Source organism: Hemitrygon akajei, chromosome 2, assembly GCF_048418815.1.
Source record: "Hemitrygon akajei chromosome 2, sHemAka1.3, whole genome shotgun sequence".
Lineage (NCBI taxonomy): Eukaryota > Metazoa > Chordata > Chondrichthyes > Myliobatiformes > Dasyatidae > Hemitrygon > Hemitrygon akajei.
In genome coordinates this window covers 11,117,382-11,144,370 of record NC_133125.1, presented here as the reverse complement: position 1 = coordinate 11,144,370, position 26,989 = coordinate 11,117,382, and the positions used below count along the sequence as shown (strand labels likewise).

The 26,989-nt window shown below is 43.0% G+C and overlaps 1 protein-coding gene across 2 annotated transcripts in view; it reads right to left on the bottom strand.

The window, feature by feature from the left end:
- LOC140739061 (EGF-like repeat and discoidin I-like domain-containing protein 3) overlaps positions 1-26,989 on the bottom strand; it is a 292,599-nt gene that overhangs the window by 80,607 nt on the left and 185,003 nt on the right. For both annotated transcript variants that reach the window (XM_073067021.1, XM_073067017.1), the window contains 2 exons: positions 19,117-19,272; positions 6,586-6,730 (listed from right to left, as the gene is read on the bottom strand). In XM_073067021.1, coding sequence (XP_072923122.1) covers positions 6,586-6,730; positions 19,117-19,272 — 301 coding nt within the window. The remainder of the gene's footprint in view (positions 1-6,585; positions 6,731-19,116; positions 19,273-26,989) is intronic.

Sequence of the window (26,989 nt, the reverse complement as noted above, 5' to 3'; positions counted from 1 at the left end):
TCCTCCAGCATTTCGTATGTGCTACTCTGGTTTTCCTGCGTCTGCAGAATTTCTTGTGTTTTTAATATTTTCTTCAGTCTTATCCTCAAGGTGCTATTTTTGTGCTCTTCAGTACATTCCATGCTCCCGTGAGTCCTCACCTGTCTTCAGTTCTCTAAAGCTCCCACAAGCTACCTTTTCATTCTTTATCCCATTTTCAATCTCCCTTGACAACCAACATCTATTAGACTTATTGAACTTTGCCTGTACAATTACAGAAACTCACCTTTTTGCTTTTGAATGCCGTGTACTCATTGTGGAAGATCCACCTGCAAGTTGTTTTTCACAGTCCATTCTTACAAAGTCCTATCTCATATTAAAACCAATCTTCACTTAAATTCCAAACTATACTTACCATTCTCCAAAATAAGACCATAAGACATGGGAGCAGGATTAAGATATCTGGCCCATTGAGTCTGCTCCACCATTCCATCATAGCTGATTTATTTTCCTTCTCAAATCTATTCTCCTGCCTTCTCCCCATACCCTTTGACACCCTAATTAATCAAGAACCTATCAACCTCCGTTTTAAATATACCCAATGAAGTGGCCTCCACAGCCATTTGTGGCAATGAATTCCACAGATTCACCACCCACTGGCTAAAGAAATTCCTTTTCATCTCTGTTCTAAAGGGACATCCTTGTTTTCTGAGATTGTGGCCTCTGGTCCTAGACTCTCGCACTAATGAAAACATCCTTTCCTCATCTACCCTGTCTAGGCCTTTCAATATTCAATAGGTTTCATAACCTTAAAACCAGCAGAATTTTTGTCTGAAATAAGCTCATGCTGACATTCCCACCAGATACATTCCAATACAGAGAGTGCTGGCTATGCATGGTTCAGGAGATTCTCTGGAGAACAATTTCAAAATTATAAAACCCCTCAAAATCCTTCACATAGTGGCAATTACTGTTCATATTGGTACAATTTTAATTACCTAACATTATCCCACCATCCAGATCATGCACTCTCCTTGCTGCTGTCATCAGGAAGAAGGTACAGGAGCCTTAGGACATGTGCGACAGGTTCAGGAACAGCTATTACCCCTCAAACATCGGGTTCTTGAACCAGAGTGGATAACTTCACTCAACCTCACTCTCCCTATCACTAAACATTTCCCACAACATATGGATTCACTTTCAAGAACTCTACAACTAATTTTCTCAATATTTATTGCTTATTTATTTGTTATTATTTTTTTTCTCATTTTGTGTTTGCACAGTTTGCTATCTTTTGCACATTGGTTGTTGTCCACACTGTGGGTGCAGTCTTGCATTGATTCTATCATGTTTTGTGTATTTACTGTGAATACCTGAAAGAAGATTAACCTCAGGGTTGTATATGGTGACATATATGTACTTTGGTAATCAGATTACTTGCGTTGTCCATACTGCACCAACTGCCGTCACTGGGCTATGAACATGCAGGAGCAGCGTGTGGTTAAATGCCTTGCTCAAGGACACACACACTGCCTTGGCTGAGGCTTGAACTAACGACCTTCAGATCGCCAGCCCAAAGCCTTAACCACTTGGCCACGTGTTTGAACACTTTTATTTTCTTACACTCTGCAACTTTGTCTTCTGCTAACTAATTGAGCTCAGCAAAGTGATTGCTCCATTTTTATTCTGGAGGCTGTCTTTAACTCCCACTTCTTCCCAGATGATTAGCATTTACTCAAGGACAGCTTCTAACCCACTGTTATAAGACTATTAAATGGTCTGCTTGTACGATAAGATGGACTCTTGATCTCACAATCTACCTTGATATGACCTTGTATCTTATTGTCCACCTGAACTGCATTTCCTCTGTAACAGAAAGACTTTATTCTTCATTTTGTTACTGTCTTACCTTGTTCTACCTCAACACACCATGAAATGAATTGACCTGCATGAAGAACATGCAAGACGGAGTGTTCTTATGGTACCTTGGTACATGTGGTAATAATTCCAATTCCAATTCAACTGTGAGGCGACACTTCACCTGTGAATCGGCTGGTGTGGTAAACTGCGTCTGGTGCTCCCGGTGTGGCCTTTTATATATTGGTGAGACCCGACGCAGACTGGGAGACTGTTTCGCTGAACACCTACACTCGGTCTGCCAGAGAAAGCAGGATCTCCAAGTGGCCACACATTTTAATTCCACATCCCATTCCCATTCTGATATGTCTATCCATAGCCTCCTCTACTATCAAGATGAAGCCACACTCAGGTTGGAGGAACAACACCTTATATACCGGCTGGGTAGCCTCCAACCTGATGGCATGAACATTGACTTCTCTAACTTCTGTTAATGCCCCATCTCCCCTGCTTACCCCATCCCTGATATATTTAGTTGTTTGTTTTTTTTCTCTCTCTCTCTCTGCCCATCACTCTGCCTGTTCTCCATCTCCCTCTGGTGCTCCCCCCTCCCCCTTTCTCCTGAGGCCTCCCGTCCCATGATCTTTTCCCTTCTCCAGCTCGGTATCACTTTCGCCAATCACCTTTCCAGCTCTTAGCTTCATCCCACCCCCTCCGGTCTTCTCCTATCATTTTGCATTTCCCCCTCCCCCCACTACTTTCAAATCTCTTAGTGTCTTTCCTTTCAGTTAGTCCTGATGAAGGGTCTCGGCCCGAAATGTCGACAGTGCTACTTTTTATAGATGCTGTCTGGCCTGTTGTGTTCCACCAGCATTTTGTGTGTGCTGTTGGAATTTCCAGCATCTGCAGATTTCCTCGTGTTTGCTCCAATTCAACTGTGTCTTTTTTTAGGGTGTGGGGTGTATATGAGCCCACTCACCATCTTTAAAACAACTGGACAAGAGGTGTTCTCAAAGGATTTCTGGGAAGTGAAGGCAATAACTTTATCTATAGAGGAGAATGCGCAATGTTCACTCCTCTGTCCAGGGTACAAAGCCTTTCGCTGTTCCGCTGTTGGGTCAGTTTAAATGCCAGCCCAGATAGATTGAAAAGACAGGGTGTCAGTCAGTCAGGGTGAGAGCCGATTTCACTCGTTCTCTGTGATGATGATCTCTATGGTGCTGAGGTAATGAAAACTGCCCCAGCTGCTGTGATCCATGTCTGCTAATATGATCAAATGATAAGTGAGGCTTTGGGCCTACACTGGGTTGCTTCGGAGTTCAGATCTGAGGACCCAATTTTGGTTCAGAATGTTGTTGTTCGCTTTAATTGTTGTTATTATTTGTATTTTTTTCTTTCTCCTGTGCATTGAGTGTTTCAATGTTATTTTTGTTCTTTTTTTCTTTAAATGGATTCTTTTGGGTTTCTTGCTCAGCGGCTACTGTGAGCAAGCAAATATCAGGGTGTATAATTTATCCATTCTTTGATAATAAATGAATCTTGAATAAACACTTGATGGTTTGAGTCAAGACTCTTTCACCAGCACTGGTCCTGTTGGAGGGTTTAGGCCCAAAACATCAACTGTTAATTCCCCTCCATAGATGCTGCCTGATCTGCTGAATTCCTCCATCATTATGTGTGTGCTGCTCTGGATTTCCAGAATCTGTAGACTCTCTTGTGGCTTTGTTGGTGTAAGTAAGGCCTGCAAAGCTGACCTCGGAAGCATTGGTAAATGCTGGGTGGCAGAACTGGTGCCAGGGGAAAGTTCTGACGATCTCTGGGGGCAGATCAGTCAGCTTAATATCCGACAGAATATAAGAGAGTCATGGGCAGACATCCAGTCAGAGGATTCAAACCATTAACATGAAACACTGCTGCTGGTTGGTACAATAACAAAATCCCTAAGCTGTGTTTCCAAAGTCATCATTAAAAGGCAAATCAGCAACTTAGCGAGGGTAATTCTGATTGGTTGCATCACCACCTGGCATGGAAGTGTCAATGCACAAGATTGCATGTAGCTGCACAGGTTTGTAGAACCAGTCAGCTCTATCATGGACACAATCCTCCACACCATCAGACATTTCAAGAGACTGTTCTTCAAAATGGCACCACCCATTATTAAAGTTCCTCACCGTCCAGGATATCCTCTCCTCATTCTTACCATCACAGAACAGGTATGGGAGCCTGAAGACACACACTCAATGACTCAGGAACAGCTTCTTTGCCTCTGAGAGCAATTCATGAACCCATGAACACTACCTCATTATTCCTTTTCAGTTTGCAGTATTTATTTACTTTGTAATTTATAGTCTTTTTTATATCTTTGCACTGAACTGCTGCTGCAAAACAACAAATTTCAGCAGATACAGTACTGTGCAAAAGTCTTAGGCGCATATGAAAAATTCTTGTAAAGCAAAGATGCTTTCAAATATAATAAAATAAATGTTCTAAATCCCAATAAATTTACTATTAAGAACAGTAAACAGTAAAAATTTAATTCAAATCAATATTTGGCGTGACCATCCTTTGCCTTTAAAACTGCATCACTTCTCTCAGGTACACTGTCGTGCAGGTTTGTAATAAAATTGTCTGGTAGGTTGTTCCAAGCATCTTGGAGAACTTGCCACAGTTCTTCTACACTCTTTGGCTCTCTTGTTTGCTTCTGTCTCTCCAGGTAATCCCAGATAGCCTCGATGATGTTGAGATCAGGGCTCTCTAATGTGCCTAAGACTTTTATAAAACAGATTCTGACTCTAATTCTGAGTCTGACCAGATTACTTTTGGGGCTTCCAAAAAGAATCACAAGGGGGATGGGTGGTCTCAGAGTCTGAGGAACTGGGTCAGATGGACATCAGTGGTTAGAGAATGAGTAAGAGATGGTTAAAGAGTTTACCACCCTTTCTGCTCATCGGGTTCCTAGTCCCCACCCTTCCTTTAAACTCATGAAGCCTCAGTTTCCACACTCTCTATAAACCAATTAGGACCCCTTTCTCACATTCTTTTTAAATTGGGTGGCATGGTAGCGTAGCAGTTAGGATAACAATGAACAGCAACAGCAATCACTGCTTGGGGTTCAATTTCTGCCACGCTCTGGAAGGAGTTTTACGTACGGCCCGGGTATGTGGGGCTCCTCTGTGTACCCTAGTTTCCTCCTACATTCCAAAGACATACTGGTTTAGGTTATTACATTGTGGGCATGTTATTTTGGCCTCGGAAGCATGGCAACACTTGCAGGCTGCCCCCAGCACATCCTTGCACTGTGTTATTGGCTGTTGCAAACAACACATTTCACTGCACGTTTTGATGTTTCAATGTACATGTGACAAATAAAACTGATTTTTTTGAATTACTGGTTTTGCTAAAATTATCATTACAGTACTGTTTAATATCTGATTCAAAGAATGTTGAGGTTTTAACATGAATAACACTCACAAGTCCAGAAACCCTGCCAGTCAATTACCATTAAAGTCTTGAACGTGCTCAAGAGCTTTGCTGCAGTTGATCTGAAATCAGCTGATAGTAACTTCTGTTTTTAAGGGCTGAGGGGAGAGAGGATGACAGCAGAGAGTAATAAGGTGTCTGAAAGGCTATTGTACAGAAACCTCTGCTTGGAATGGCAGTGGGAACGGTATTTGGACTTGGGGAGAGATGAGGCCAACCCGAGGCAGCCAAGATGTTAGAATTAAACAGCGGGCCTGCATTATGTTACATCTTCTGGTGCTTCTCAGAAAATTGAAATGCAGAGCAGCAATCTCTTCCTATAATGATTGGTTTCTGTAACAAATTAAGTCTCCAAGGTTCCTCATATGTGTTATGTAACATGCCAATTTCTGCCCTGTAATTACAACAGAAGACTTTTCATCTGTGTGGCCCTCTGCCAAGAAACTGATAAATGTTGACCTCGATTCCATAAACTTTCATTTGAACCTGTGAATAACTGCTTATGTGATGACTGCTCATAATGAGTTATTCGTTGCATTCTGCTAATTCCACAAGTTTGATAGGGTTGATATCAATTTCACTCCTGTGAAGCTAATATACACTCAGTGGCCATTTCATTAGGTTCCTCCTGTACCTAATAAAGTGGCACTCAGTGTATGTATGTGGTCCTCTGCTGCAGTAGCCCATCCACTTCAAGATTCAATGTCTTGTGAGTTCACAGATGCACTGCTGCAGACATAAGGCATGGCTACTTGAGTTACTGTCATCTTCCCATCAGCTTAAGTCAGTCTGGCCATTCTCTTCTGACCTCTGTCATTAACAAGGCATTTTTGCCCACAGAACTACCACTCACTGGATGATTTTTTGATATTTGCTCCATTCTCTGTAAACTCTAGACTTTCGTACCTGAAAATCCCAAGAGATCAGCAGTTTCTGGGAAAGTCAAACCATCCTGTTTGACACCAACAATCCTGTTTGACACCAACAATCATTCCATAGTCAAAGTCACTTAGATCACATTTCTTCCCCATTTTGATGTTTGGTCACAACAACAACCGAACCTCTTGGCCACATCTGCATGCTTTGATACATTGAGTTGCTGCCACATGATTGGCTGATTCGATATTTGCATTAATGAACAGGTGTACAGGTGGCCACTGAGTGTACTGTATAATTCATAGTTTTAACAAAATTAATCATTTTATAGTGAACATTTTGAAGTAAACACATCCAAACCAAACAGAGCTGTGAGCATTAAGTGGAGAGTACCTGTCATCTCACAGCCGAGCAGCTCCATCCTCAGTGTGCAGTGCCTCCGGCAGACTTGGGGATACAGGCGTATGAACTGGGCCTCGATAGGAGGATTGAAGGAATTTGCATGTGGCGTGTTGTTGTCAACATTTCCACGGAAAACCTGCAGTATTTTAGTAAGAAAATGCAACAAGTTTCTGTTATATGGTTTATTTATTGAAATAGCAGAGCTTTTGTCAAGTAAAACATCCAGACATCTACAAGGAGCACCCAAAAGAGAGCGAGACCCATCTGCTCGCATTTGGCCTGCAGCCCTCTACTATCTTTGATCTATTCATTTCTCTAGATGGCTCTTAAAAGTTTCTAATGTGCCCACCTTAACCACTTTCTTGCAGCTCGTTCCAAATCTGCACCACCTTTTGCGTGGAGAAGCTGCCCCTGATGACCAATCTAATTCGCTCACCACTAATCTTAAACCAATGTCCTCTTGTTCCTTGATTTCCTCACATGCAGACCGCAGTCAGTATGGACTGGCAAGACCGTCTACTCCAGCCTCATCATCAGCACAGGAGTACCACAAGAAACACACACAAAATGGCATGGTCGCATAGTGGTTAGCACAATACAGTACAGTACAGGTCACCCAGGTTCATTTCCCGCTGCTGACTGTAAGGAGTTTGTACATTCTCCCTGTGACCATGTGGGTTTCCTCTGGGTGCTCTGGTTTCCTCCCACAGTCTAAAGATGTACTGGTTGATAGGTTAATTGGTCATTGTAAGGTGTCCAATAATTAGGCTAGGATTTAATCGGGACACTGCTGAGCAGTGTGGATTGAAGGGCCAGGAGGGCCAGAAGGGCTTTTTCTGCGCTGCATCTCAATAAATAAAATGCTGGAAGAACTCAGCAGCTTAGGCAGCATCTATGGAGAGGAATAAACACTTGATATTTTGGGCCGAGTCCCTTCTTCAGGTTTGGAAAGGAAGGGAGAAGACACCAGAATACAAGAGAGGGAAGAGAGGCTAGCAAGAAGGTGACAGGTGGAGTCAGGTGGGTAGGAAAGATAAAGGGCTGGAGAGGAAGGAATCTGATAGGGGATGAGAGTAGATCTTAGGAGAAAGCCATGGAGGAATAGACCGAGGGAAAGGTGATAGGCAGCTGAGAAGAAGAGGTGAAGAAGAAGGGAAGGGGAGGGAAACTTCTTTACTGAAAGGAGAAATCAACGTTCTTGCCATCAAGTTGGGGCTACCTAGACGGAATATGAGGCATTGCTCCTCCATCCAGAGGATGGTTTCATTACGGCACGAGAGAAGGCCACGGACTGACACGTCGGAATGGGAATTAAAATGTTTGACCACAGGGAAGTTCCACTTTCGGTGGATGGAGAGGAGGTGCTCACCGAAGGGGTGCTAGGCCTCTGCTCTACTCGCTTTATACTTATGATTATGTGGATAATGTTTAAGATTGACGATGACATCACTGTTGTTGGCTGAATCACAGGTGGAGATGAATTGGCATATGGGAGGGCGATTGAAAATCTGTTTGAGTGGTGTCACAACAAGAATCTCTCACTTAACGTCAATAAAACCAAAGAGCTAATTATTGACTAAATAGAGGATTATTGAGGGATTGGAGGTGTAAAGAATCTGTCACGATGAGGCCACACTCAGGCTGGAGGAGCATCACCTTGTATTCTGTCTGGGTAGTCTCCAGCCTGATGGCATGAACATAGATTACTCAAACCTCCGTTAATTCCCCATCCCTCCTTCACCATTCTCCATTTCTGTTTCCCTCTCACACCTTCTCTCCTTACCTCCCCCTTCCCCTTCTTCCATGCTCTTCTGTCCTCTCCTATCAGATTTCTGCTCCTCCAGCCCTTCATCTTTTTCACCAATCAACTTATCAGTTCTTGACTTCACACCCTCCCCCTCTCCCAGTTTCACCTATCACCTGCCACCATGTACTACTTCCTCCCCTCCCCCCACCTTCTTAGTCCAACTCCTTCCCCCTCCCTTTCCAGTCCCGATGAAGGGTCTCAGCCCAAAACATTGACTGTTTACTCTTTTCCATAGATGCTGACTGACCTGCTGAGTTCCTTCAGAACTTTGTGTGCGTGTGTTGCTCCAGTAACTTTAAATTCCTGGGCATTTTCATAGCAGAGAACAAGCACATAAGTGTCATTACAAAGAAGGCACGACGGTGCTTCTACTTTGTTAGAAGGTTACGAAGACTGGCATGTCAAAGATATGGCATATCTTATCTCTGTCAAACTTCTAGACGCGCGTAGTAGAGAGCATCCTAACTGGTTGCATCAAAACCTACTGTAGAAACACTAATAGCCAAGAACACAAAAGTCTAGAGAAAGTAGTGGATGCAGCCCATCCATCACAGGCAAAGCCCTCCCCAACATTAGCACATCTACAAGGAACGCTGCCACAAGAAAGCAGCATCTATCATCAAGAGCTCTTAATTCCCATACCACCAGGTTCAGGAACAGTTATCACCTCACAACTATCAGGCTCCTGAACCAGTGTGGATAACTTCACTTACCACAACTCTGAACTGATCCCACAATCTACAAATTCACTGTCGAGGACTCTCTACAACTCATGTTCCAGTATTATTTTTATTTGCACAATTTGTCTTCTCTTGCATGCCAGGTTATTTATTTATTGAGAACAGCGCTGAATAGACCTTTCCACCCTGCACCACCTAGCAACCTCGATTTAACCCTAGCCTAATCACAGGAGAATTCACAATGACCAACTGACCTACCAATTGCTATGCATTTGGACTGTGGGAGGAAACCAGAGCACTCGGAGGAAACTGACGCGTTCACAGCGAGACCGTACAAACACCTTACGGACAGCGGCGGGAACTGAACCCAGGTTGCTGGTACTGTAATGCATTGTACTAACCGCTACACTATAGTTGTTTGTTTGACTTTGTCAGTTTATGTATAGTTTTTCATAAAATTCCATTATATAATTTTTTCTGTACATGCATGCAAGAAAACGAATCTCAAGGTAACACACACAAAATGCTGGTGGAACTCAGGTGGTGCCTGACCTGCTCTGGAAAGGAATAAGGAGTCAAGGTTTCAAGGCTGAGACCTTCCATCTCAGCCCAAAGCTTCAAATCCATAGGTGCTGCCTGACCTGCTGAGTTCCTCCAGCAATTTGCATGTGATGCTCTAGATTTCCAGCATCTACAGAATATGTTGTGTTTATGATTCACATATACATATTTTGCTAATAAAATTAATTTGAGCTTTGAACATTGTTTGTAGTACAGGTTTCCCCCACTATCTGAAGGTAGAATGTTCCTATGAAACTGTTTGTAAGCTGAAATGTCATAAAGTGAAGAAGCAATTACCATTAATTTATATGGGAAAATTTTTTAAGCGTTCTCAGACCCAAAAAATAACCTACCAAATCATACCAAATAACCCATAAAATCTAAAATAACATGAACATATAGTAAAAGCGGGAATGATATGATAAATATACAGCCTATATAAAGTAGAAATATTGTATGTACGGTGTAGTTTCACTTATCAGAATGGGGAAGACAGTGAGCCAAAATCGATTGGGAGAAAAAAAGTCGGCAAGTACACACACGTGCACACAGCTGCCCACACAAAGCTTCACGGTCATGGTAGTCTTTCTCGAGGTAAACATACGTATAAAGCAGGCATCTTTTTTTCATAAAAGCGAAAAACCTCTTTACATTAGTACTTGTTAGAAAACAAGTACTAATGTAGGTCTTTCGTAACAGCGAGCTGTCGTAAGGAGAACTTTTGAAAAACGGGGGCCACCTGTACTCCCTCCCTGGGGACTATGTCATAAGAGGATGCACGTTCACCTTGTCGATGCCCCTCATGACCTTACCTACTCTGTCCAGTCACTCCTCAACCTCCCACATTGGAAACTTAACACTGAGAAAGTTGATACTGACTCTTAAACTCTGTTCTGCTCACCATGGTTACTGTCTGACCTGCTGAGTGTTTACTGCATTTTTGGTTTTGTTTTGTGCATGTAGTTACATCCCTGAATCTATACAAATCTGCACTTCACAATCTGTGTGCTTCATCACCACTGGGATATTCCTAATAATCAGAGAGCCAATCCAGAACATCTTCAAAGATTTCTTATGAGAAGCAATTTTCATAATGTTGCAGAATATTCATGTGAACGAACCAAATGACCATACTTTGTCAATGTCTGAGTTTGGAATGAATGCCTTAAGCATCAAAGTTTATGCTTGAAGTTTAAGGGCACCACGGTAGCGTAGTGTGACACTATTACAGCTCAGAGTAGTGTTAGAACAGTGTTTCAGTTCAATTCCCGCGGTGTTTGGTAAGCACTCTCTGTACATCCTTCCTGTGGAATGCTCCGGTTTCCTCTCATAGTCCAAAGATATGTTGACTAGGCTAATTGGTCATTGTAAATTGTCCCGTGATTAGGTTAGTGTTAATCGGGGTTGTGGGGCTGCTAAGGCAGCTCGGTTTGAAAGGCTGGAAGGGTGACTCTGGAAGGATGCTGCCTGGATGAGAGAGCATGACCTATGAAGATAATTTGAGCGAGCTGGAGCTTTTCTCTTTGGAGCAAAGGAGGATGAGTGGTGACTTGATAGAAGTGTACAAGATAGTAAGATATTGTGGGCAGAAGGGCCCGTACTGCACTGTAATGTTCTATCTTCTAATAAAATTTTTACTTAGTATTTCTATTTTACACTGACAAATATTTCTAGTAATGACTTGAATATTATTAGGATAAATTATCCACCCAATTCTGCAGCAGAGCATTCATAAATCTCTCTGTCAGAAGTTCTCTTAATTATTGAATATAATTTAACTAGGGTAATTTAACATCAGTCAACCAAAGTTCAAAGTAAATTTATTATCAAAGTACACATGTCACCAGATACAACCATGGGATTCATTTTCTTGTGAGCATACACAGTAAATTCAGGAAACAGCAGAGGATCAATGAAATACTGCACCCGACAGGATGCACAAACAACCAAAAGACTGCAAACTGTGCAAATTCAAAATAAAAAAGAGCAATAATAATAATAAATATTATATATTCAGTTATGTGAGTCTATAGAAATGAATGAAAGAAAACAACACATTGTTCGATAACTTTGAGTTACCTTTCTCAAGCAAAAGAAATAGACCATAAGATATAGGAGCAGAATTAGGCCATTTGGCCCATTGAGTCTGCTCATTTCATTGTAGCTGATCCACTTTCCCCCTCAGCCCCAATCTCCTGCCTTCTTCCCATATCCATTTGACCCCGCCTAATCAAGAATCTATCAACCTCTGCCTTAAATATACCCAATGACTCGGTCTCCACAGCTGCCTTGGCAAAGAATTTCTGGCTAAAGAAATTCCTTCTCATTTTTGTTTTATTTGGACGCCCCTTTATTTTAAGTCTGTGTCCTCTGGTCTTAGGCTCTCCCATACTCCACTCCAGATCCACTCTATCGAGGCCTTTTAACGTCTGAATTCCAGGGAGTACAGGCCCAGAGCCACCAAATGTTTTTCATATGCAACAGGTGAAGGAAACAGACTAACCTCTAAAAGCTAAAACTACCCAGTTTCCAAAGGACAAGGTCAAAATGAATTTATCATCAAAGTATGCCTATGTTATCATAAACTACCTTGAGATTAATTTTCTTGCAGGCATTTATAGAGAAATACAATAGAATTTATGAAAATCTATATATATAAACAAAGACTGACAAACAATGTGCAAAAGTATATAAATAGCTAATACTGAAAACATGAGTTACAGAGGCTTGACAATGGCTCTGCATGAGTCAGTCAGTTCAGTGCTGAGGTGAGTGAAGTTAACCACACTGGTTCAGGAGACTGATGGTTGTAGGGTAATAGTATTCCTGAACCTGGTGGCGTAGGACCTAAAGCTCCTGTATCTCCTGCCTGATGGTGGTTATGAGACATGGCCTGGATGGTGGGTGTCCTTGATGATGGATACTGCTATTTTGCGGCAGCGCTCCTCGTAAATGTGCGCAATGATGGGGAGGGCTGGGCTGTATTCACCACTTTCTGTAGACCTTTCCGTCCCTGGACATCATAACAGTCTATGCATACTATTGTGCCTTCTCTGTGATGGCACGGGACAGATTCTCAGATGAGAGCACTGAGGAATTGAAAGTTACTGGGCTTCTCCACCTCCGATCCCTAATGAGGACAGACTCGTGGATCTCTGGCTTCCTCCTCCTGCTGAAGAAAGTGCTTGATCTTCGTTTGACTCAGCGCACTAAGTACTGCAGACCTACACTAAGCAGGGTCAATTAGCCAGCCTCTCTAGGAAGGAAACTGGACTGAAACATAAAACTTGAAGAATAAAGGGACATTGGCTGCACTGACAATGAATCTAATCAGTGTGCACTGTCTGTACATTGTGAAAGAGACGGCTTTGTACTTTCTGAACACAAACCCTGCAGTCACTGTTAGTGAATCACTGTCCCTTCACAGACTGCACCGCCTTGCAGCCTTTTTCACCAATAACAAAGAAATTAGTCAAAGACCAACAATTCGGCTCTCTCTGTAAACACGAGACATTCTGCAGATACAGATGGGTGTCATGGTGGCGTAGTTGTTAGCTCGATGCTATTACTGCCTGGGGTTTAATTCTGATGCCGCCTGTAAATAGGTTTGTACATCCTACCTGTGTGTTTCCTCCGGGTGCCCTGGTTTCCTCCCACAGTCCAAAGATGTATCGGTTAGTAGGATAACTGGTCATTTTAAACTGTCCTGTGATTAGGCTAGGGTTAAATAGGTGGGTTGCTGGGCTGTGAGAATCCGTTCTGCGCTGCATCTCTGAATAAAATGCTGTAAATTCAGGAAAACTAGGAGCTCCGAGATATCAATTTTAATTAGATATTTAAATTTTTAACCCAGTGGTAAATAAGCATTGGAAGACGCACGAGATGTGACATAGAAGTAGATACATTAAAAATATATTTATTGAAATTTTTGTATAAATTGCCCAGAAAATAGAAAATATACCACCATGTGCTTTCTAATTCTGTAAGAAATTCAACATAATTGAAAATCTAACACATCATGCAGAATGCATGAAGTCCACCAATTTCATTCTGAATTCTCTCTGGATTTAAGACACTGATGACAGCATACACAACAAAGTCCATTATACCGAGTGGTGTGCAGTGCAAACCCATTTCCATTTACATAATTTTATTTCACACTTGTGTGGATTTGCATAACTTGACAACCCTCTGTTGTCACAACCAAAAGCACAAGGAAATCTGTGGCTGCTGAAGCAGAATTCCTCGGGCATTTCGTGTGTGTTGCCCTGCTTACCAGCCTGAATCCAGCCCAGTAATCTCCCAGTAATCCAGCCCAGTAATCTCCCAGTAATCCAGCCCAGTAATCTCCCAGTATTCCAGCCCAGTAATCTCCCAGTAATCCAGCCCAGTAATCTCCCAGTATTCCAGCCCAGTAATCTCCCAGTAATCCAGCCCAGTAATCTCCCAGTAATCCAGCCCAGTAATCTCCCAGTATTCCAGCCCAGTAATCTCCCAGTAATCCAGCCCAGTAATCTCCCAGTAATCCAGCCCAGTAATCTCCCAGTATTCCAGCCCAGTAATCTCCCAGTATTCCAGCCCAGTAATGTCCCAGTAATCCAGCCCAGTAATCTCCCAGTATTCCAGCCCAGTAATCTCCCAGTATTCCAGCCCAGTAATCTCCCAGTAATCCAGCCCAGTAATCTCCCAGTAATCCAGCCCAGTAATCTCCCAGTATTCCAGCCCAGTAATCTCCCAGTAATCCAGCTCAGTAATCTCCCAGTAATCCAGCCCAGTAATCTCCCAGTATTCCAGCCCAGTAATCTCCCAGTATTCCAGCCCAGTAATCTCCCAGTAATCCAGCCCAGTAGTCTCCCAGTAATCCAGCCCAGTAATCTCCCAGTAATCCAGCCCAGTAGTCTCCCAGTAATCCAGCCCAGTAATCTCCCAGTAATCCAGCCCAGTAATCTCCCAGTAATCCAGCCCAGTAATCTCCCAGTAATCCAGCCCAGTAATCTCCCAGTATTCCAGCCCAGTAATCTCCCAGTATTCCAGCCCAGTAATCTCCCAGTAATCCAGCCCAGTAATCTCTCAGTATTCCAGCCCAGTAATCTCCCAGTAATCCAGCCCAGTAATCTCCCAGTAATTTCCCAGTATTCCAGCCCAGTAATCTCCCAGTAATCCAGCCCAGTAATCTCCCAGTAATCCAGCCCAGTAATCTCCCAGTATTCCAGCCCAGTAATCTCCCAGTAATCCAGCCCAGTAATCTCCCAGTATTCCAGCCCAGTAATCTCCCAGTATTCCAGCCCAGTAATCTCCCAGTAATCCAGCCCAGTAATCTCCCAGTATTCCAGCCCAGTAATCTCCCAGTAATCCAGCCCAGTAATCTCCCAGTAATCCAGCCCAGTAATCTCCCAGTATTCCAGCCCAGTAATCTCCCAGTAATCCAGCCCAGTAATCTCCCAGTATTCCAGCCCAGTAATCTCCCAGTAATCCAGCCCAGTAATCTCCCAGTAATCCAGCCCAGTAATCTCCCAGCCATAAACTCCACTCCTCAATCTAAACACACCATGCTGGAAATCCAGTGCATGTTGGAGGAACTAAGCAGGTCAGGCAGTATTAATGGAAATTAATAAACAGTCCACGTTTCAGGTCACGACCCTTCACCTTCTTATTCTGGCTTCTGCCTCCTTCCTTTCCAGTCCTGATGAATGCTCTCGGCCTGAAACACCGACTGTTTATTCCCCTCCATACATGTTGCCTGGCCTGCTAAATTTCTCCAGAATTCTGTGTGTGTTGTTCAGCTCTTTATGTGAGAGACTTGATGTAAAGTAAATGGAAAATATAATATTTTTGTGCATGGGGGGGGGAGGGTCTAAGTTTGAGTTTCAGCATTACCATGAGTCAGGAAATTCACTGGCCCAAAGCCAGCTTTAATCTTGTACATACAGAGGTAGGTAGGTAGGTAGGTAGGTAGGTAGGGGTGTGTGTGTGTGTGTGTGTGTGTGTGTGTGTGTGTGTGTGTGTGTGTGTGTGTGTGTGTGTGTGTGTGTGTGTGTGTGTGTGTGTGTGTGTGTGTGTGTGTGTGTGTGTATATATATATATATATATGGCTTGTTTTGCTGCCGTTGTGTTCAGTTCTGTGTTCTGCTGAATGTTGTGGGCATGCTATGTCAGTGCTGGAATGTATGACATTTGCAGGCTGCCCCCAGCACACCCTTGTGTGTGTTGGTTGCTAATGCAAATGACGCATTTCACTCTATATTTCAATGTACATGTAACAATAAACTTGAATCTTAAATATGGATGAGAATTCTTGTAGATAAATATTTTTGATTAAATGGATAAAAATAAATTGAGACAGCAGAGAGGAAAGAGGTTGAAAATCTGGCTGAGTGGTGCCAGAACCTCTCACTCAACATGAGCAAAACTAAGGAGCTGATTCTTGACTTCAGGAAGAGGAAACTGGAGGTCTGTGAGCCAGGGCCCATCAGAGGTAAAGAGGGTCAGTAACTTTAAATTCCTTGGTATTATCATTTCAGACAATTTGTCCCGGGGCTATCACGTACATGCCATCATAACGAATGCACAGCAACGCCTCTACTTTCTAGGAAGTTTGCACAGATTTGACATGCCGTCTAACATTTTGACAAACTTCTACCGATGTTCAATGGAGAGTATCCTGACTGGTTGCATCACAGCCTGGTATGGAAACACCAATGCCCAACAATGCTAAAGTAGTGAATATAGCCCAATACATCACAAGGAAAGCCCTCCCCACCTTTGAGCACATCCACAAAGAGCACTAACACAAGATAAGCACCTATCATCAAGGACTCCCACCACTGAGGCCATGCTTTCTTGCCGTTGCTACCATCAGGCAGGAGATGTAGAAGCCTTAGGTCCCACACCACCAGGTTCAGAAACAGTGAGTATGCTACAAACATCAGGCTTCTGAAATGGCACGGATAACTTCACTCACCACAACTCTGAACTGGTTCTACAACCTATTGACTCACTTTCAAGGACTCTGCAGCCCATGTTCTCATTATCAGTCATCTACCTATCTACTGTGTTTTTTGTATTTGCACTGTTTGTCTTCTTTTGCACATTGGTTCATCTTTGTTCGTGAGTAGTTTTTCATTGATTCTATTGTGTCTCTTTGTATCTACTGTGAAGGCCTCCATGAAAACCATGCCAACACAGATGCCTTGTGCAGGAAGGCACAGAGTCGACTGTACTTCCTTAGAAGGTTGGCGTCATTCAATGTCTGTAGTGAGATGCTGAAGATGTTCTATAGGTCAGTTGTGGAGAGCGCCCTCTTCTTTGTGGTGGCGTGTTGGGGAGGAAGCATTAAGAAGAGGGACGCCTCACGTCTTAATAAGCTGGTAAGGAAGGCGGGCTCTGTCGTGGGCAAAGTACTGGAGAGTTTAACATCGGTAGCTGAGCGAAGGGCGCTGAGTAGGCTACGGTCAATTATGGATAACTCTGAACATCCTCTACATAGCACCATCCAGAGACAGAGAAGCAGTTTCAGCGACAGGTTGCTATCGATGCAATGCTCCTCAGACAGGATGAAGAGGTCAATACTCCCCAATGCCATTAGGCTTTACAATTCAACCGCCAGGAGTAAGATATGTTAAAGTGCCGGGGTTGATTGTATTTAATGTATTTAAGTAAACTACTTAAGAACTTTTTAAAAGCTATTATTAATGCTTTTTGAGAGAGTGATTTAGATGCATACCATATTTTTACTGAGTTAAGTATTGTATGTAATTAGTTTTACTACAACAAGTGTATGGGACATTGGAAAAAATGTTGAATTTCCCCATGGGGATGAATAAAGTATCTATCTATCTATCTATCTATTGACTCACTTTCAAGGACTCTGCAGCCCATGTTCTCATTATCAGTCATCTACCTATCTACTGTGTTTTTTGTATTTGCACTGTTTGTCTTCTTTTGCACATTGGTTCATCTTTGTTCGTGAGTAGTTTTTCATTGATTCTATTGTGTCTCTTTGTATCTACTGTGAAGGCCTCCATGAAAATGAATCTCAGGGTGGTATATGGTGACATATATGTACTTTGATAATACATTTACTTTGAACTTTAAAAAGTGAGTCTAGGGATTATTCAAAAGCAACTCACGTAATGGGCTTAGAAAACCGCAGTGTAAAACAGGCCCTTTATTCTGACAACCATCAAGCACAGAACTCTACATACAATGCAAGCCCTTCTGCCCAAGATGTTGCACTCACTTTTAACCTATCCTAGAGTCAGTCACAGGACACAGAACATCAGAGCTCTAGAAGTTTTTTTCCTCTTGCATTCCTATAATTTATCACCCCTCCCCCCACCATTGTCCTGTGATCCACCTACACTAGGGGCTATTTACAGTTGCAAATTAATCAACCATCCAACTTATGATATGTTGATGAAGAGCCTACCTGGAGAGTCTAACCACTGTGAAACTCAACTGCCCATAAGTTGTGTGTGTGTAGGAATAGATTCAAACTAATTATTTGCCAAGTCCACAATGGTAGTGCTAGTTTTTGTAAAATAATTCTATGTTTGGAGATGGTTATGGAAGGTGGATTGGGAGAGAAGAGGCCCCGTGCTCAGGTAGAGGGTTCAAAGCCAACCTCTTGATATTGGCGAGAAGGGTTGGTGATAGGTTTCGAGGATGATAATGTGAGATTGGTCGTGAGGGAATGAGGATGATAATGTAGATTAGAAATCAGTTACGCAAGAGATTCTGCAGATGCTGGAAATCCAGAATAACACACAGAAAATGCTGAAATAACTCAGCAGGTCAGGCAGCATCTATGTACATGAATAAACAATCAATGTTTTTAGGCAATGTTTTTGATCACGGACTCAACAGATGACATTTCAGGCCAAGACCCTTCATCTGGAGAGGGACATGCACAATATGCTGAAGGAACTAGGCAAGTCAGGCATCATCGAAGGAGGGTAATGGCGAGTGGACCCTTCATGAGGATGGGAAAGCACCTTTGTTCCATCCACCACAAAAGGCTGGACTTCACAGTGGCCACCCATTTCAGTTCGACTTCCCATTCCCATTCTGACATGTACACGTAAATGGCAAATAAAGCTGATCCTTGATGCTTGAGAACAAAATACAAATAAAGCACCAGATATAGGTGTAGAGTATATATTACAAGACTGAAATGGATTTTGGTAACATAGCAGTTAGCACGACACTATTACAGCTCAGGACTTTGGATTTCGGAGTTCAATTCTGACATCATCTGTAAGGAGAGTGTACGTCTTTCCCATAGAATGAGTGGGTTTTCTCCAGGTGCTCCTGTTGTCTCCCACTGTCCTAAGGTTTACCAGTTGGTAGGGTAATTGGGCATTGTAAATTGTCCTGAGATTAGGCTAGGGATTGCTGGGGTAGCATGACTTGATGGGCCAGCAGTGTCTATTCTGCGCAGTATTTCTAAATAAAAGATAAAATATTTTAACTCACCATGTCTTCATAGGTGCCTTTTACTTTGTATGTAGTCCAGGCTTTGCCATCGCTGCTGTAAGCAATCTTGTAGGATTTTACGTACTCGGGACTCCCAAGTCTCTTAGCACCCTGACTAATCAGTCCTGTGACTCTCATTGTACGCTGCAGGTTAATCTGAGGGAGAAAAATATTAAAGCAGTTAGAAACAATATGTCTTGTCCCTTTAGGACTGTACAAGTTTTCTGATGTTGAATTAGTATCATGATATAAAATGTTTTATGCCCCAGTCTCTGAAGGAAGGTAATTGGTTAACTTTGACAGATTTATACTAGATATTTGGGACCTCTCATTTCCCCTTTACCTTGACATTCCTTCACTAACACTGGTCAAAATCCTAAAAATTCCCATTCCAATGTCACTGTTGGATCTCTATTTAATTTCTCATATTTAGGCTTCTTCCGGGAGGCAAGAATGACAAGCAATCTTAATTCCAAGATTTCAGATTATTTTAGAGTACAAACAAACATATCAATACTAAGCAACACACACAAAATGCTGGAGGAACTCAGCAGACCAGCCAGCATCTATGGAAAAGAGTATTATCGATGTTTCAGGCCGAAACTCTTCGCCGCAGGACCGGAGGAGAAAAGCTGAGGAGTAGATTTAAAAGGTGGTGGGATCCCCTTTTCCCTCTCTCACCTTATCTCCTTGCCCTCCCATCGATTCCCTCTGGTGCTCTTCCCCCACTTTTCTTTCTTCCATGGCCTCCTGTCTCTTTCACCTATCAACTTCCAAGCTCTTTACCCCTCCCCATTCTGGTTTCACCTACCCACGTTGAGTTCCCTCCCCTCACCTTTTAAATCTACTCCTCAGCTTTTTCACCCAAGGACTCTTGAAAATTGTACAGTGGAGAGCATTCTGACTGGCTGCATCACCAGCTGGTGTGGAGGCTCCAATGCTCAGTGGGTTGTAGACCCAGCCAACTCCATTGTGGGCACATCTGCCCCCAACAGTGAGGACACCTTCAAGAGGCAGTGTCTCAAGAAGGCAGCATTCATCCAGTTTAAGATGGTGCTACCGAAGATGTGTGACAGCTTACTGCTAGTGGAAAGGCAAGAAATTTGACTAAAAACATTACTACTAACACCTTTTCTGAAGAAAATTGTGGTTAACTATCACTGCAAACAATGAGAAGCAAGTGGAGGCGAAGCTGATTCAAAGGATGAGCTGTGCGGGTGCATTGCAAAGTCAAAGTGCGACGTGTTCAGAAGAGGGTCACAGACGGAGTTGTTATCACTGTTAGAGATGGAGTGAATGATTTGGAGAGAAATCAATGCAGAAAAGTTTGGATGCCTGTCCACCTACCCCGGGTGCAAGTTTGGATCATTCCAAGTGCCGAGCCGAGTTGGTGAGATCAAAAATGGCTTCAGGCTGGAGGGTCCAAGCGCATCGTTACACCAGAGTCTGGGTCTTAGAGTGAGGCATCGATTGGTGCTTAGACAATTTAAACACTGGTCCAGATAGACTGGAAAGTCCGAGTGTCTGGACTGGAGGGGAGGGCCAGTCTGATTTTGCTTGCTCTCCCACGATGTTTATTCATCTCTCAGCAGTGAACTGCTCCAGCTGCTGTGCAACCGAGACCGAGGCTTGGACCTACTCCGGTTTCTCCACGGAGCAGATCTAAGGACTCAGTCTGGTTCGGAACGCTGTCACTGGCTTCTGTTGGGTGCAAGATTGTGGGTTTTTTCACTTTCTCTACGCAGTGGTATTGTTCTTTCTTTTTTTAATTGGCTTCTTCGGGTTGCTTGCTTTTGTGGCTGCCTGTCAGCAGACAAATCTCAAGGTGTATAATTTATGCATTCTATGATAATAAATGTACCTTGAATCTTGAGACAAGGAATATTGAGTGTGAAGCTAGAGTGGACAGCCAGTGCCTTTTTCCTAAGGCAGAAATGGCTAATACAGAGGGGCATAATTCTAAAGTGATTGGAGGAAATTACGTCAGTGGCAGAGGCTTTTCACATAGAGTATGGTAGCTGCACGCTGTCAGAGGTGGTGGCAGAGAATGTACATTAGGGACATTTAAGAGACTCTTAGATAGGCACATGGATGATAGAAAATGGAGGGCTGTGTAGAAGGGAAGGGTTAGATTGACCTTGGAGTGCATTAAAAGGACAGCACAGCATTGTGAGCCAAATGGCCGGTAATGTGCTCTACTGTTCTATGTTCTGTGTTTATTAACCTGATGTTGGTTCTGATTTTGATGAATACCATGAAGGATGGAGTTCAGAAATATCTCAGTGCCAGGCCAGAAATATGCTATGATATACCTTAACCAATACAGGGGTCCTTATTAAAAGCATGTATTGATGTAGTGTGAAGTTATGAGTCAATAATGTCCAGGAATCCAGGCATCATAAGTTTCATTATCCGTAAGCAGATTGTCACCAAAATAAGTAAAGCATCTGATGCATTAACCAGAGAGATCAAGTGATTTGAAAGAGACATCTTGTAGTCTAAGGTACAATTCTAAAAGAAAATTTAATACAACATAGAACATTTGAACACAGTACAGGCTCTTTGGCCTACAATGTTGTGCTTACCATTTAACCTATTCTAAGATCAATCTAACCCTTCCCTCTCGCATAGTCCTTCATTTTTCTATCACCCATGCGTCCATCTAAAATGTCTCCAATGCATTTGCCTCTGCCACCATTAACAGGGCATTCCAGACACTCACCATTCTCTGTGTAAAGAACTTACTCCTGATGTCTCCCTACACTGGAGGTTCCCAACCTTTTTTTATGTCATGGACCTCTACTAGTGAGGGATCAGTGGTCCCCAGGTTGGGAACTCCTGCCCTATACTTTCCTCCAATCACCTTAAAATTATGCCCCCACGTAGTAGCCATTCCAGTTTGTCAGACATAGATTCCCTAAGACTTCCTTCGCCTTTTAAAATTTTTTTATTGAGATACAATGTGCAATAAGCCCTTCAGGGCCCTCGAGCCACGCTGCCCAGCAACCCCCGATTTAATCCTAGACTAATCACGGAACAATTTATGATGACCATTGAACCTACCAACCGGTACATCGTTGGACTGTGGGTGGAAACTGAAGCACCCGGATGAACCCATGTGGTCACGGGGAGAACGTACAAACTCCTTACAGACAGCGGCGGGAATTGAACCTGGTTGCCTGTACTGTAAAGTGCTGTGCTAACCACTATGCTGCCATGCCGCCCTCAAATGTCAGTGCCTATTTAGAAGATTCTTTGCTTCGCTCTGTGTAATCTTTGTCTTGTGGATACAAGTCAAAAGCATGTCAAAGATAGTGTAAAAGATAATGCAATTCACATTTTACAGGTTCCCTGTCAGTTGTAGGCAGTGACACACGTGTCACTTAACTACACAAGTGTATATGGGATCAAGGAAGTCGTGGGCTCAACCTCCAAGCTCAGACTGTCATTCATACAGGAGGTGAAAACCGGCTGACAGGAGGATGCAGGCAGATCACATAACCTGGCCTCCAGAGGATCAACAGCTTGATGTTCTAAGAACCAATTCTGCCATCCCTGGGAGTTGAGGAATGAGCTCAACCAGTTTGCTCAGAAAGACAAGGTCAGTCAGGCTCCGGAAACACTGCATGTTCAATATTCCTGTGATCCGATGCTGTTAACTTGACAGCTTTCTAAGCAGTTATTGCTTGAGTAAAATCTCTCCAATACAGCTTGATCTCAACCACAGTTTAAAATTCAGCGCACCTTTCAAGTTCAAGTTCAGCTTATTGTCATTCAACTGCACCACCAAATGAATCACCGTTCCTCCAGACTAAGAGGCATAACACAGTACATATAACTCACACACGTAGTACCCTGGTTCAGATTTTTACCGCTATGTTGTAGGTATTTCATTTTAGCTGTTCTGTAAGAGCAGTCTGTTCTGCTTTCAACCTGTTTGGGTTTGAGCTAAAGATAAGGGGTTGTGATGTTCATGCTTAGGAATGTGGTGTCAACCAATCAGGATGGTGGAATTGGGAGAAGGTCCTAGAGAACGCTGGGCAGAGAGGATTTTGTGAGGGACACTGCTGTGGGTCGAGGTCTTTTTGGTGGGAGCTGGGAGTAGGCAGAAGGGAAGATGGCTGAGGATGCCATCCCTGTTACACAAGGTGCCTGGTGCAGATGAATGGCTTCAAGGAGAAAGGACCAACACTCCCGTGGGAAAACCCGTTTGTTCAAACAGGATTTCGAGCGACATTTGGAAGGTGGTGTGTGCTTTCATGCAGACTGAAGGTCTGGCACGCAAGTTACAAACAACTTTGAGATGAGGTCCAACTTAATGTGCACCTTTGGACTGGGTTAACAGTGATGGGCCCTTTTTTTCTTTTTCTTTTCCTGATAACTGTTCAGTAAAGTTGAAATTTGTAAATATACTTTCTTTATAATTGTGTTCAGTGTACGATTTGTAATTTTCTGCGGAGCAGTATTTCCTCAGATCAGGATATGGGTGGGTGAGATATCCTAACCTCCCGGGTTTGTTGGGACCTAAGGCACATTGATCCTAGACACACGGAGTCTAAAAAGGTGGTTTTCTCACCGCTGGGTCCGGTGGCTGTTAGCGAGGGACTAACAAGCCACGTCTCTAGTGAAGCCCAGTAAAATGGGGTTTCATACACATAACACATGACCACCAGAAAATTAACAAATAATAAGGTGTAGTCATAATTCAAGTTGAAAAGTATAATGCTACCGGAGCATTTCATGCGTGATGAAACCAGGATGGTGTCAGGGAGTTCACTAGTTCTGCACCTGGAGGAAGAAGCTGCTCCCATCCAAACTGTCCTAATACACAAGGAGAGAATCAGAGTTGACCCTCAACTTCGTATTATCCAAAATATCCCTGTGTCTTTATCAATTACTTTCGTACAGTAGTGTCCGTATTCATTTTGAAATAACTGTGGTGGCCAACAAACAACTGAAACACAGGACTTGATGTCTGAATGTTAGAACATAGACCATTCCAGCACAGTACAGGCACTTCGGCCCTGATGCTGTGCTGACCTTTTAACCCACTGATCAACGTAATCCTTCTTTCTTTCATAGCTCTTGCGTTTTTCTATCATCCATGTGCTAATCTAAGAGTTTCCAAAAGCCTCCACCATCATCCTGCCAGAACGTTCCACAAACCCGCCACTCACTTTGTAAAAAAAACTTGACTCGGACTTCCAATGTGCCCTCTAATTTGTGATGACCAGTGTGTGCAAAAATCTTGTGCTATGCAATTTTTTCCCCAGTGACAACATATGCGCACTTAATTTTTAATTAATAATTTATTCAATAAAAACAGAATAAAGCCAGTTCTAAAACCTGTGGACAAGTCATCACAAACTCCACATTGTCAACATTGTCCACATCAGAAACTGGAAAAGAAAATGTGATTGTGTATAATAGTGAAAACTACTTAACACGGCAACGAGGTAGAAGGTGACAACCTTTTGGCCGCAGTTGAAATTCATCTGTGCACTTGTAGCAAAAAATGTGTGCGTGCACTCACATGCACACCTTAGAGGGAATATTACTGACAGCCTCTCCCCCTTACTTTCTTGTGAACACCTTAAAATTATCCTCCCTCATATCAGCCATTTCTGCACTGGGAAGAATTCTCTTGCTATCCACTCGATCTATGCCTCTCATCGTCTCGTACATCTCTAGCAAGTCACTTCTCACCCTCCTTCACTCAAAAGACAAAAGCCCTCAGTCAGCCTGTCCTATTCTTTGATAATCTGAGAAAATTATTCCTATTAGCTATTTCTACCTTAGGCCAAAATCAGTCTACTTGTTACTTTTATTGAAATAGATCAAGAATTTGGAGAGGCCAGGAAGGCTAGCATCTCTGCTGAAGGGATTATCGTGTTCATCCTGAGCAGCTCACTCACCTTTGGTCCCCCTCCCCTGTGGCTCCATGTAGCTGTTTGCTTGCGACAGCAGCAGCCGCATCTCAGTACACTGCTTCGACAAGCAGAGGCAGGCCTCATACCCTGTGAGATAGGGACTTGCCTGTCCTAGCATGTAAAGTCAGCTCTGGCGGTCTGGGTGGATAGGATCAACAGTGAGATCTAAGGGCCAGGAAGGAGGTTCTGCAATGCTTTGTGGAGAGCAAAGGGGAAAATAAAGTACAGAGGAAGTCATAGTCATCCACTGATACCAAGGAAGACCCCAGTTGTGATAACTACTCATACTCAGACTTACAAGGTTGAGAGAGTGCAGCGGCTTTTCCACTGAATAAAAACTCTCCCACACAGATCTCCTGTCATTGCTGGATACAACGGACAACCAGCATCAAGAATTCAAAGCAAAAGATGAGGCTGCCAAATTCTTAGTCTGTAACTGTAAGATAAATTACATTTTGAAGAAGTCACTGTAGACAAGGAGCCACAAGGCCCAGTTAATCAGATTACTTTCGAGATATAATATGGTGCAAATTTCATTGAAAACAAACCATAGTTTATCATTAAACTAGAAGATATAAAAAGGTTGTTAATTTTTCCCTCAAAACTGTCTAAAGACCACCCCTACATACAGTGTAAACATTAACAAGGATCCCTACTGAGAAGATGGCTGAAGTGGAATTCTTTTGGAGAACGCTCATGATGTGGTTTACCACTGATAGCATGGACAACACCACTTCGAGATGAACATTCATGAATAGAATTATTGAAGGATGTGATGATGGAAGCTGACCCACACCACCACCTATTTATTACTGAAATTGTTGTGCAACAAAGAAGTAATTCATAATCTCGAAACCTAAAGAAGAGCAGAATTAAACTGTTCAGCCCACTGGACACCCATTGAGTCTGCTCCATCATTTGATCATAACTGATTCATTGTCCCTCCTGCCTTCTTCCCGTAACCTTCGATACCCTTTGCCTTCACCCTTACTAATCAAGAGCCTGTCAGCCACCACTTTAAAATATAACATAGATAAACATATTTGTATGCTCTGCTATTGGTGTGTTACATGTTCCTGAACTAGGAGAACTGAGATGTGCCTGAATCAGCTAAGCCATGCTTTAACAGCCTGTCCCACCATGAGAGGCGGCTTTTCACATTGGCATCAGTTAACTGGAGTGTTAATCTTGGTGTCAGTGACACCCAGCTCATTTGGATGGCGTGCTGCAGGCCTGACAGTGCTGACTGACGATGCTGTGGGACAAGGGAGAGACTTCAAGTTCAGCTTATTGTTAATCACTCGTGCACATGTATACCACCAAATGAAACAACGTACTTCCGGATCAAGGTGCACAACACAGTACGTATAACTCACACACACAACACATAATGTAGAAACATAGAAACATCGAAAATAGGTGCAGGAGTAGGCCATTTGGCCCTTCGAGCCTGCACCACCATTGAGTATGATCATGGCTGATCATCCAACTCAGAACCCTGTACCTGCTTTCTCTCCATACCCCCGATCCCTTTAGCCACAAGGGCCATATCTAACTTCCTCTTAAATATAGCCAATGAACCGGCCTCAACTGTTTTCTGCGCAGAGAATTCCACAGATTCATCACTCTCCGTGTGAAGAAGTTTTTCCTCATCTCGGTCCTAAAAGGCTTCCCCTTTATCCTTAAACTGTGACCCCTCGTTCTGGACTTCCCCATCATCGGAAACAATCTTCCTGCATCTAGCCTGTAAAATCCCTTTAGAATTTTATACGTTTCAATAAGATCCACCCTCAATCTTCTAAATTCCAGTGAGTATAAACCTAGTCGATCCAGTCTTTCTTCATATGAAAGTCCTGCCATCCCAGGAATCAATCTGGTGAACCTTCTCTGTACTCCCTCTATGGCAAGAATGTCTTTCCTCAGATTAGGGGACCAAACTGCAC